General features: G+C 47.8%; 1 protein-coding gene across 2 annotated transcripts in view; it reads left to right on the top strand.

Moving 5' to 3' along the window:
* Positions 1-13119, top strand: part of UNC5C (unc-5 netrin receptor C) — a 267281-nt gene that overhangs the window by 246695 nt on the left and 7467 nt on the right. For both annotated transcript variants that reach the window (XM_074823136.1, XM_074823135.1), the window contains 4 exons: positions 1116-1349; positions 6303-6452; positions 6685-6849; positions 12841-13019. In XM_074823136.1, coding sequence (XP_074679237.1) covers positions 1116-1349; positions 6303-6452; positions 6685-6849; positions 12841-13019 — 728 coding nt within the window. The remainder of the gene's footprint in view (positions 1-1115; positions 1350-6302; positions 6453-6684; positions 6850-12840; positions 13020-13119) is intronic.

Raw genomic sequence — 13119 nt, 5'->3', positions numbered from 1 at the left:
CCTTCGCTCAGTTCACACATGTGCACGCACGCGTGCACACACACACACACACACACACACACACGCGTTTGCACACCCCTGCACCATCACTCAGGGTCAGCACCTCCTGCCAGAGCCAGTTGCTGGCATGGCTGTAGGGAGGTACAATCAGAGCTGCAGCACCTTGCCCTTCAGAAGGATTGTGCCACCCCTGAAAACATGGCACGCTTGCCTTTCCTGAGACTAGGGGGCCTGCACTTAATGCCAAATTTCAGTTGAGCCCACCACTGCTCAGCTGCCAGATGCATACATTGTGCTGCAGACCTGCAGGCAGTGGGGATGAAACATATGAGTTGCACTGAGCATCATGTGGCCTGTGGTGGCTTTGCAAGAGGTGGCTGTCATCCATTGCTGCCTTTTCACTTCTGCTCTCTCTCAAAGACATTCAAAGCACTTTGTGTTGTATGTAGGATATTACACACAGGGTTGAATAGAGAAATTAGCAGGGGAGCTGGTTTCCTTTACGCACAGGGTGGGGAGGTTGTCTGCATTCAGGCTGTATGGTTTTTTTGTCTTCACCCTGCAGTCTCATCACGGAGGATTATTCTGACGAAGGAGCAGGTGATATTTCATGTAGATGTGGCATTTGGCCATTGTAGAGGTTACTTCCCTTCCTTGAGTTTTTATGACTCCTTATTGTCATGCTTAGGAAGTGAAGGGTGGTTATTTATTCAACACATCTGCAACTGGTGATTTTAAATCACGGTCACCAAATGATTAGTTCTGCAATATCTTTTTCAATAAAGTATTGGTGATATTTTCATTATTTGCCTAACTCTGCCCAGGACTTTAAAAGCTGCTGCAGGATCCAGAGGAAAGAGTTACAAGTCTTAGGGGACTGAGGACAGGAGTAGGTTTCTACTACTGTCATCACCACCAGCACCCCCAGAGAAATCATCCCCTCCCCATGCCTATGCAGGAGAAAAGCCAGAAGCAGGAATTTTAAATCTTGATTAATCTAAGGTGCAAACAGCAAGAACTTTGTCCATCGTCCAGGCTTGAAAGGGGCATTGCTGTCTCAAAGGACAGCAGCTCTGAGGGGTCAGGAGCTCTAACTTGGCCTCTTTCTCCTTTAGGATGTGGTGGTGGTCGGGGAGGAAAACTTCACCACTCCATGCTACATCCAGCTGGACCCAGAGGCCTGCCATATCCTGACAGAAACCCTCAGCACGTATGCCTTGGTGGGACAGTCAATCACCAAAGCAGCAGCCAAACGTCTCAAACTGGCCATCTTTGGACCGCTGTCCTGCTCTTCGCTGGAGTACAGTATCCGGGTCTACTGCCTCGATGACACACAGGATGCCCTTAAGGTGGTTGCTCTTTCGCTCACGTTCCCTCTCCCTCTCAGCTCTCACAGGACTGCAGTCATAGCAGTGACTAGACCCTCTGCTCCATGTATTCCTGCTCCCTGAGTTATTTTTCTGATTAGAAGAAGAGCTTGGCAGCAAGCTGCTGTTTCACAGTTTAACCCTCACATGCCATAAATCATCGTTTGCATAGGGATCTCACACTATTTTCTGCCCACCAGTCTTTTTTCCTTTGTTTACCTGTATCATATCCTGAATCCTAAGATTTTTGCATTATTAAAAGGCCATAAGGTACAGGGGGCTTCATTCGTTATTCATGTATTTTTAATGCTAAGTGCGAGCTCCCCAGAGATGGGGAAACATATAAATGCTTCTTTGTAAATAGTTGATAATGATAAAAGAAGCTTCTGGGCTGTTAATCACTGCCTGCTTTCATACTGCTTTATTACACCTCTTTGCATGCAGCTTTTTGTGTTGGGAATTCGCAACTGAAATAAACCAAAGCTGTTGCTATCTCTAACTATATAACCTTACTCTCACTGCATAATTCTGGCATGCACACAAACACACACTCACTACATACAGATGAGCGATAGGTAACCATACTTGCTATTTCTCTTTATAAACACCTGTATTTATACAGATGGTATCTATAATAGATGCACTCATGAAATATATATCTCCAACTGCACATGTAAGAGTGGAGGTTATTAAAAGGTGGGTTTTTTTTCTTTTTTCATAGCCAGTGCAACTTCCCAAATGCCTCTTTGCAGCAAAATGAATTTAAAGCCTGACTAAACAGAGTCATCCTGATGCTGTATATGCTTTTGTTTCCTCAGCTCCACACGGGAATTACTGGGATTTAAACCTGAATACACTGGCTGGGAGATGTTTGTGTTGGTTAGACCAGCGACTTCCATCACTGCAAATGGCACACTCTGTTTTCCTCCCCAATCCTACCTGATATCAAGTCCTGCCTGCCTAGACTTTGCTGGGGGGATACTCTTTTGCTATATGTAACAAAGGCAGTAAAATATAAGGGTTGAAGCAGGCATATTGTGACTTCAGCATGGTTTTGTCTGTACAGGGCCTGGGAGCTTGGCCTCTGTCAATGCATTGGTGCTATCAGGCTTTTAGAAACATTTATTTTCCCCGGTCTGAGTTCCCTTTTGTTTTTCCTCTTTAAAAAAAGTGAAAAGGATCTTTCGTAGTGATCAGGCTTCAAAAGTCCTGACAGTTTTATGCCTGTGCTGCGTAATACAATTTTCCACGGGTTCGTCAAGGCCTGAGGTAATAATAAGTGAGTCGGAGGGGCCTTGGACAGACAGCTAATGCAGTCAGAGCTGGGGGAATCCAATTAGGTGTTACTCAAGAGCTATTGGGTTTTTTCTAATTGACTGTGGGGAGAATTGTGAGGTAAAGTTAATCTGATTCGGTGCAAAAGCAGAAGGGATCAGGGGAGCCACTGAGCAACACGGAGGGACCATCTTTCACCTGAGAAGCAGCAGCCAATGTTTGGGAGGGGAGCAGGCCAGTCCTTGGGCTCCTGCTGCAGGTAGACCCCAAAGCGAGCTTGTAATTTGGTGAGGAAAGGTGAACAAAGTCAGGCAGCCACCATCCCACTCGTACCTACTGCTTACTTACAGCAAAGTACGTGCATTTTAATTTTCTTCTTTTTTGACACATTTACCCCAAGACTGGAAGGCCACATATGGGGTTCAAGACCCTTCTAGCTGGTGGTTTACAGGAGGACAGGCACACATACTTGGTGGCCACAAACAAATGTATCAATTTTACTTCTCTGGAAATTAAAGGTCTGGAAAGAGAAGGTTTAAGAAAAACGAACCTGGTAAACTAGCTGTAGATGAAAGGGTTGAGCATGGACCAGTGTGTATGAACCAGTGTGTATAAACCAGCCCTGTGCGATGGTGTTGTGTAGGCTCAAACTAGGACTGTGTAGAAAGAAAAAAGGTTGGGGTGTTTGCCACATGCTTTCACAACAGCTGGCACCGCAGCAGCCCCATGCTGGGAGGAGGTACCTGGCACTGCCATATTGCCATAGGGAAGGCATTCACCAGGCAATTCCCTCTGGCTGGGACAAGGCATGCAGATGGGGCTGGGCCAGCGGGTCCTGAGATTAAAAGTAATTTGAAGAGGGTGGGAAAGTTGTAGGCAGCAAGTGAGACACCAGCTGCACTGTCTCAGTGTCTCGGGGCTGGCTGCTCCAGGCAAGGCACGGCAAGAGGAGGGAAGAGCAGCATGAGATGTTCCCACATTGGGATGTCTGAGGTTTGAAAGAGCCTTTGTAGGGGATTATGTGTTTATTTTAATAGGCGACCAAATGCATTCTGTTATTATTTACAACTAGGAATGAGTATGCCATATGCTGAATGTGTCCTAACAGCCACCAAAGGAAGACAAGCAGTTGCGGTATAAAACACAGTGCAGTATTTATCCAGCAGGCTTTTCCCTCTCATCATGCAGAGCAAGCGCTCGCTGCCGAACTGCCAGTGCCTGCAGTACAGTAGGGAAGTGTAATGACTTGTCATCAATAAGGGCTCAGTTATTGTGGAAGCGGCTTGGCAGTATTCCTGGGGGCTGTGGAGCAGTGGGCTCAGCACTGATCATGCGTGCAGCATCCTCTGCCCTGCAGGGTCCTGAGCCACCTGGATGGGATGCTCACAAAAACACTTTTTGGGGAAGGGTGAGGGTAGCAATGACCTTGAGCACTGGCCTCTTTTTCAGAACTGATTTTTGCACTTAGAGGGGGATGCCCAAACTAGTCTGCTGTAAAAAAAGAAAGTAATAATACAATAACTGTAAAGAAATCCAGCTGTTTTATTCTCATCTGTTTATTCACATATGGCTTTGACATTGAGGTATGTGAGCTGCGTGTGGCAGTGTGGCGGGGGCTGAGCAGCCTTGCACACGAGGGACAAGTGAATGATTTCAGGCTGTAGCAGGGTGGCATCCCCCAACCTGCCTTGTGCTGCACAGTAACTGTCCTCCAAAAGAAAAGTAAAAAAGGCATAACAGGCATCTGATCTTCTCTCAGTTAATGTGTATTTTTCCCTCTAACGAGGAAAGGCAACAGATTAGACTAAACACTGATGCCTGCCTGTATCCCATTAATGAGGAAGCCCTTTCCAAATATAGGTAGTGGCTGTCCTGGTGGCAGTGATGTTGGAGGGATGCCTTACACAGCTCCATCTCCTAGGAAGAGCGTAAGGGCCTGAGTCCCAGCTCACAGGAGTGATGAGAGGTAATGGGGAGGGTGGCCAGAGCCACCTCAGCATGGGGCAAGCAACACGTAGCTCCGATTTTGCTCAGAAGGGCATAGAAGCGCCAGCCAGCAGGATAAGCACTGCTCTAAATAAAATGCCGTATGGCCAGAGCCAGCCTGCAGGTTTGAAGGGCTGTGCAAATCATGGCTGTAATTAATTCTGAATTAATGAGCTGAGTGGCATGGGAGAAGCATGGGCTGCTTGGCATCCTCCAGTTGGACCATGTAGAGGGGCTGTGGTGACCAAGGGTGGTTACCAAAGTGGGATATTGAAACTAGACACCCAAATGTTGTGGGTGGGATGGTGCAACATCATGCTTCAGTGTAGTGCAGCCCCACAGCAGTGCAGCTCCCAGGGCTGGCACTGCAGAAACAGGAGCAGCCATTCAGCCCCTGAGCCCCGTGTGCCTAAGAGGTGATGTCTGCAATTAGCTCGTGTAGTGCCGTGAAGTTGTCTTCTGGCCCTTCCAGGGAGGTAATTTGGACGTAATGAAGATCTATAGTAATCAGATAATTAATATCGATTGCTCTTTAGACATCTTGACAAGGTAATTAGGGAGCACTGGAAAGAAGCTGTAACTGATTCATTGGCATAACCTTAATCTAAAAGGTTTCCTGATTTTGTTTCTTTTCCTCTAATGGCTGATAAACTAACATAATTTTAGCTTCAGTATCTGCCAGGTGCTGGGCTCACCAGGCACAGGGGCTTTTCTTGTGTGCTAACTAGATCCAGAACATGATCAGGAGTAGCTTGTTTTGTGTGCCCACATACTCCTTGAGTGTTTTCAGTCTGTGCATGATTGGCTTTGGCCACATGAGACTGGTTGGTTGGGTGGATCTTGTAATTAAATATGACTGAGATTGGCTGTTTTGGTTTCTAATGGGGCTCATGTAGGTGCCTTGTACATGCTTCTTCCATGTGGAGTACAGTTAGGCTGCTTTTAGGCAATGGTCCACTGTGGTCTTATTAGTTACAAACATATATTTATTTTTAGCTGCAGAAAATGACCAGACCCTTGGCTTACTAGCTTTTAATTACAAGATCAATATTTCAGCATTCATATGTACAAAATGCTCCATCACAGAGTCTCACGTTGTTTTGATACCATCCCGCTTGACAGTTAGTCTCAGCGTATCTGTTATGTCCTGTATCACTCTGTCATAGAGCAGTTTGCCAGGAGGCCACAAGCTGAAGGACCAGCGATATGCACAGGTCCCATATCAGCAGGACCGACAAAAATAAGACCTTCCAAAACCAAAATAGTAAAGCTACCATTAGATGTCCAGTTTGTTGAGCAGTGGAGAAGATTGATACATGTCTGTATTCAAACAGTGCCTGGATGCAAAGTCTTTGCATTCGATATAATAGCATGCAATTAAGCTTTGTGCCTATAGGACATGTCAGATAACAGTATGTCTCCCAAAGGAGACATGGGTGCCTGCGTCCCTGCTGGGCTGCTGCTGTATGATGGGGACGAGGGGGTTATACTCAAATCCACTAATGCAATTCCGGTTCACAGGAAAACCCAACTCTGCAATGCCTGTGCTTTTTTTTTTTTTTCTGTATTACACAAGTTACAGCATCCACAGCAGTCAATCTTGAGGAGTCAGAAGACCAGTGTGCTGTTTTGATGAAACGTGACCACCTTCTTCTTTTTACTGCAATACTGCAGGAGGTCCTCCAGCTTGAGCGGCAGATGGGCGGTCAGCTTTTGGAGGAACCCAAAGCTTTGCATTTTAAGGGAAGCACCCACAACCTCCGCCTATCCATTCATGACATTGCCCACTCTCTCTGGAAGAGCAAACTGCTGGCTAAGTACCAGGTGAGCATCACAAACCATTCACCTTGGATCCTAGCAGTGAAGCTTAAAGAGATACAGTGACATGGGGCTATTTATAAAACACCAGGTGCCAGGCTGCAGTCCTGTGGACTTTTTTTTCACTGAACCATTTGCAGTGACAGCAGCATGGAGCACACAGTCTCTGGTCATACAGCCTCCATGCCCTGATCCCCCATCCCCCCACGACTGTACTTTTTTTGCTTTCCTCCTGCAGGAGATTCCCTTTTACCACATCTGGAGTGGATGCCAGAGGAACCTGCACTGCACCTTCACACTGGAAAGGTTCAGCCTAAATACCCTGGAGCTGGTGTGCAAACTCTGTGTGCGACAGGTCGAAGGAGAAGGGCAGATCTTCCAGCTCAACTGCTCTGTCTCAGAGGTAAATGACGTTGGTGCACTTCTCTATCTGACTGCAGGAACACGGGAGGACGAAGGAGGTATATCCTTTCCCATTACTACCTGTTTAGTGCTTCCCATTTTCCTCCTGACTGCTGGGATGGACATAAAGGTTGGATTAAGTTGTTGCTTTGTATCTCCTGTTGCATTTTCCCTTAGTTTCTCTCATCTGGAAGGGAGCATCCCTCCTTCAGGGGAGGGAGGAGGGCAGCTGTTGTCTCCCTGCTATTGCCTTCTTTCTGTGTCTGTGTGGAGGAGCTCTTTGCCTACCAGTCTGTGACACATCTCAAGAAGCACCACATGGTTCTGTTTCCTGGCAGTCCCCAAGACCATTATGCCTGACATTTCCCTGGAGGGGGAGAAAGGAGAATAGGAAAATGTCATTGCCATATGTTTGCATGAGCCACTCCCCTCTGATCCCACGCAATAACTGCTGTGCAATAGGGAATATCAGATGGTCTAGTTGCAATAGACTTTTCTCCTCATATTTTGCTACTGCCACAAATCCTGACTATTATATTTGACAATTTTTCTTTTGATGGCCAACATTTTCATGATTGTAAGTTTTGGAACATCTTTGCTAATGCTATGTAGCACCTGGAGAACCTGCTCCTCAGGGCAGTCAGGCTTAGAGCTGAGACCAACCGACATGTTCAGGTGTGAACTGGCATTGACTTCAGTGAATGTGCTGGTGGCTTTTGTGCCTGATATCCTCATCGGCTATGAAGAGCAGACTCTCGGGCAGCAATTGCTGCTGGCTGACTTGGGGAAGGGCTGGGAGACCACAGTTATTTGTGCTGTAGGGCCCCGATGGTGTGCACCATTACCCATAACATCTGCTTGGTTATTGGGTGTAGAGTTACATATTCAGCTGGGGACTACACAGCATTAAAGACAGATGGTAAAACAAGTATCATAAACAATTATTGTAATAAGTGCTGCATTGAGGTAATCTCTAATTTAACCTCACACAGAAGAGAAAGACTGAGAGTAACTTTAATGAAATGCAAGTATACACTATAATCATCTTCAGCTGCTTGTGTGTAATAGGGCCTGGTAATAGATTCAGAGGGAACAGGATAATATTCTTGTCTTGTGCTTCAATCCCATCCATCAGGGATGAATAGAGGAGGGGAATAATACCACCGCTATCAAGGCTGACTACTGCAAAATTGCTCCTCTTGGTTGACATGTAGTGATGTTCCTGAGCCCAAGTGAGGGGCAGGAGGACCTTGGGCTGCTAAGGGCTGACATACAGGGTTGTGTCAACTTTGTTACTAGAAAAAAACCCTAAAACTCAGCTGGTTTGATTACAAAAGTTACCTGGAGGTATAATAACAGCAACCTGGAAACTGATGTGTGTGCCTCTAGAGGCCTCGGAGGAAGGGATTGTTGTGATAAAGACACCAGACCAGGCATTAGGAAACCTTAGCTGTGGTTACTCACACTTACTTCTAACTAGGTGACTAACTAGGTCATGTAAGGGTGTGTTTTGGTCACTCTGATGGTGTCTGATTTGGTTCACTTCTGGTGATTTCAAATTGTGCACATTATTCTCTTCTTGTGAGGCAGGCAGGCAGCTAGTGGTTAGGCATTGCAGGACCATGCTGGCACCTTTCTTCGTTGCTGGATCTGCCTCTCTGCCTCTGTCCCCATGTGGTAAAAATACAGTAACACAGTTTCCTGCATCCTCCCTTTATAGGCTTTCTTTTTTGTCCCCTGTAAAGGATGTAAAACTTATTCTGCCTTTATACAGTGTCTTCCACTGGAACTTCAAAAATACAAATGCAGTGAGTGCCAAAACATGCAAATTTATGAGGCAAAATGAAGAGTGAGATAAAGGTCTCACACCATTTGTTTTCAAAGCCCCCTTTTCATCTCTCCTGTCAGTACACACACAAAGGTGCACCAGGACACCACCACGGATACCTGGCCTCCCTCTGCAGCCATCCTGATGCACCTGGGGTAGCAGGCCACCTTGAGAGCCAGGGCAGCACTGCCTCAATGTGTCACTTGCATCCCTTGGCCCAGAATAAAAAGGGAAGGTTGTCCATCTGCGATGCCACCAGTCAGCACCCTACAGCCACCTCTGACCTGCCAGCGTGGGTGAGCCTGGAGGCAGTAGCGGTGGCATGTGAATCATTTTGCCGGCCCCCAGGCAGCCCCTGCTGCCAGGCAGTTAGAGAGGAAAGTAGCTTGTTGTCTAAAGTGGTGGCGTTGGGGCAGCCAGTCTGTGATGCAGGACCTTGGCGCCCAAGTAGGGATTCTGCACTTGGCACTGCATTGGGCTTGTTCACTGAGGACATTACAGTGTGGCATAAACCTTCCTTCGTTAGAAATTTCACTGCCTAAAATGCCATTTCTAAACAAGAAAAAAAGAAAAAAAAGGCATACTTTTAGAGTGGAAGACAATTGGTGTGAATGAAGGAGTGAAAGCGAAAGAGGTTTAAATCTGTTCATAGCTCATGGATACTGGGTCTCCCCTTTCTATATCTGTGTACATTTTTGGAGGGGGAACCAAAGACTGCGCATGACTCTTAAGCTTGTCCACAGGCTTCCTGGGGGATTTGCCGTGGCAGCTTAAGCCAGGCATTAACTGGTTTTGAGACAGTTTAGGTTTTACAGGGTCTTCCCAGCAGCCAGCTTGACACGAAGCAACAAGGCAGCTCACAGAGGACAAAACAAACTGACATTTGATGACAAGTCTTTTGCACAGGTGTTTCTGGCTGCATGGGGCTGTGACGTGGGCAGAGGTGGAGATGAAGCAGCTCCCCCTTTTCTGCCAGCCTGGCCTCAAGCCTGTCATGCTGCAAAGGAGAGCAATTGAGAAGGCAAGTGAGAGGCATGAAAGAAGACCCAGCCCTGCTTGCCACTTTTTCCATCTCATGCTTTGGTAGCTGGAGATGACAAGTGCTGCACATGGGAGGAGCATCCCCACTGCACAGTCGGGCAGCCAGTGGGGTTTGGAGGGGCTTTCAGCTGCCCTGCAGCACCTCATTGTTCTTAAGCAAACCCAACCATCCAAACTGACCAACTACCCTTGTCCTATCAGCTACTGAGCCCCTCTTTCTACCTACCTGTGGGTGCTAAATCCTTCCAGGCCAAGGAAGAGATAAAATCCTTGCCCAGAAGAGCCAGCCGCTTGCTATTCCCAGCAGGGCCACATTACAGCTGTGTCATGGGGAGCCTCCCTGCTGGAAGAACCACTTCAGAGAGCATCAACCCTTATACCCACAGGGGATCAGGCTGGCTTTGGAGGTGACTTTCCCCTTGAAACACTGCTGCCACCACCTTTAAGCGCAGTTCTGGTCTTGGGGAGGAGGGCAACAGCCACCCCGCAAGTGTACACACTCCATCTATTTCCAGCACAGAGTTAAAGCTGCATGAATTCAAGATCCTTAACGCAGCAAGGAGGGTGCTCAGCGAGCTCGCTACCATGGACTTCAGGAGAGCAGACTTTGGCCTCTTCAGGGCTCTGCTTGGCAGAGTAGCATGGGATAAAGCCCTGGAGGGAAGAGGGGCCCAAGAAAGCTGGTTAATATTCAAGGATCATCTCCTCCAAGCTCAGGAGCGATGCATCCCGGCAAAGAGGAAGTCAGGCAAAAACACAGGAGGCCTGCATGGGTGAACAAGGAGTTCCTGGACAAGCTCATACACAAAATGAAAGCCTACAGAGGGTGGAATCAAGGACAGATAGGCTAGGAGGAATACAGAGAAACTGTCTGAGCAGCCAGGGATCAGGTTAGGAAGGCCAAAAACCTGATAGAATGAAATCTGGCCACAGACATCAAGGGAAACAAGAAAAGCTTCTATAGGTACGTCAGTGGTAAAACAAAGACTAGGGAAAAAGTGGGCCCACTCCAGAAGGAAACGGGAGACTTGGTCACTTGGGATGTGGAGAAGGCTGAGGTACTCCACAACTTTTTTGCCTCAGTCTTCACTGACAAGTGCTCCAGCCACACCGCCCAAGACACAGAAGGCAAAAGCGGGGACTGGGAGAATAAAGAACCACCCACTATAGGAGAAGACCAGGTTTGAGACCATCTAAGAGACCTGAAGGTGCACAAGTCCATGGAACCTGACGAGGTGCATCCACGGTTCCTGATGGAAATGACAGATGTAGTGGCTAAGCCATTATCCATCATATTTGAGAAGTTGTGGCAGTGTGGTGAAGTTCCCGCTGACTGGAGAAGGGAAGACATAACACCCATTTTTAAAAAGGGGAAAAAAGGGAGACCCAGGCCAGTCAGTCTCACCTCTGAGCCTGGCAAGTTCATGGAGTAGATCATTGTGGAAGTTATGTTAAAGGAACATGGAAAATAAGGAGGTGATAGGTGACAGCCCACATGGCTTCACTAAGGGCAAATCATGCCCGACAAATTTGGTGGCCTTCTATGATGGGGTTACAGCGTTGGTGGCTAAGGGAAGAGCAACTGACGTCATCCACCTGGACTTGTGCGAAGCTTTTGACACTGTCCTGCATGACATCATTGTCTCTAAATTGGAGAGACGTGGATTTGATGGATGAACCACTGGGTGGCTAAGGAATTGGCTGGATGGTCGCACTCAAAAGAGTTGCAGTCAATGGCTCAACGTCCAAGTGGAGAGCAGTGACGAGTCGCATTCCTCGAGGATCAGTGTTGGGACCAGCGCTGTTTAACATCTTTGTCAGCGACAAGGACAGTGGGGTTGAGTGCACCCTCAGCAAATTTTCCAACAACACCAAGCTGTGTGGTGCGGTCGACACGCTGGAGGGAAGGGATGCCATCCAGAGGGACCTGGACAGGGTGGCCCCGTGCAAACCTCATGAAGTTCAACAAGGCCAAGTGCAAGGTCCTGCACATGGATCAAGGCAATCCCAAGCACAAATACAGGTTGGGTGATGAGTGGATTGAGAGCAGCCCTGTGGAGAAGGACTTGGAGGTGTTGGTTGATGGAAAACTGTGAGCCAGCAATGTGCACTCGCAGCCCAGAAAGCCAACTGTATCCTGGGCTGCATCAAGAGAAGTGTGGCCAGCAGACTGAGGGAGGTGATTCTCCCCCTCCACTCAGCTCTCATGAGACCCCACCTGGAGTGCTGTGTTCAGCTCTGGGGCCCCCAACCTAAAGGGGTCCTACAGGAAAGATGGGGAGGGACTCTTTATCAGGGAGTGTAGTGATAGGACGAGGGGTAATGGTTTTAAACTGAAAGAGGGTAGATTTAGGTTAGATATAAGGAAGAAATTCTTTACTGTGAGGATGGTGAGGCACTGGAACAGGTTGCCCAGAGAGGTTGTGGCTGCCCCCTCCCTGGGAGTGTTCAAGGCCAGGTTGGACGGGGCTTTGAGCAACCTGGTCTAGTGGAAGGTGTCCCTGCCCACGGCAGGAGGGTTGGAACTAGATGATCTTTAAGGTCCCCTCCAACCCAAACCATTCTATGATTCCATTCTATGAAAATGAGTGATCAGCTTGTGACTGGAGCGGTATTAACTGTCTCTCTGTGGTCTGCCCAGCATCAGAGGCTTTGGAGAGCATAGGTGCTGCCAAAAGGATGTCAGCAGCATGAGCCTGGTGCTGGCTTTGTGTGGGGTGGGGCACTTGGGGGGCTGCTGGGAAAGGGCTCCTGCCAGCCAAGCTGGGAAAGCCCTGTTCTACCCTAGTAGTAGCAACTTTCTCTGAAATGTGTCAAAGAAGTGCCTGGTTTTTCATTATTTCCAGTATGTGATTAATTAAGTTGGGCTGAATTTTGTCCAGTCATAGTAATCTTCACCCTCAAAAAAATAGAAAAAAGGAAAAAAAAAAAAATCTGCTGTCTACCCAAAGTGGGTTATAAATATTTCTCTTTCAGCTGACTAACATAAACGCTTGATTAGCAGAAGGCTAATGCAAGTAAAAGCTCTGAGTCCCAGAGGATACTTCTACAATTGTCTCTGCACTCAGTAACAAAACTGCTGGTGTTTTGTTTGTTTGTTTTTTTCTTTCTTTCCAACCTCAGGAGCCTACTGGCATTGATTATCCTCCTATGGACTCAGCAGGCACCATCACCACCATAGTAGGGCCCAGCGCTTTCAGCATCCCCCTCCCAATAAGGCAGAAGCTGTGCAGCAGCCTGGATGCGCCCCAGACCAGGGGCCACGACTGGCGGATGCTGGCCCACAAGCTGAAACTGGACAGGTGAGCGGGCTGCCTACGTGTGGTTGGGCGGCAAAGCCCCCCGGGAGGTATGTGCAAAAGGGTCTTGGTGAAAATGAGTGACAGCAGATGTGTCTACAGA

This window comes from Strix aluco, chromosome 4, assembly GCF_031877795.1.
Source record: "Strix aluco isolate bStrAlu1 chromosome 4, bStrAlu1.hap1, whole genome shotgun sequence".
Classification (NCBI taxonomy): domain Eukaryota; kingdom Metazoa; phylum Chordata; class Aves; order Strigiformes; family Strigidae; genus Strix; species Strix aluco.
This window is presented reverse-complemented; position numbering and strand designations above follow the sequence as displayed.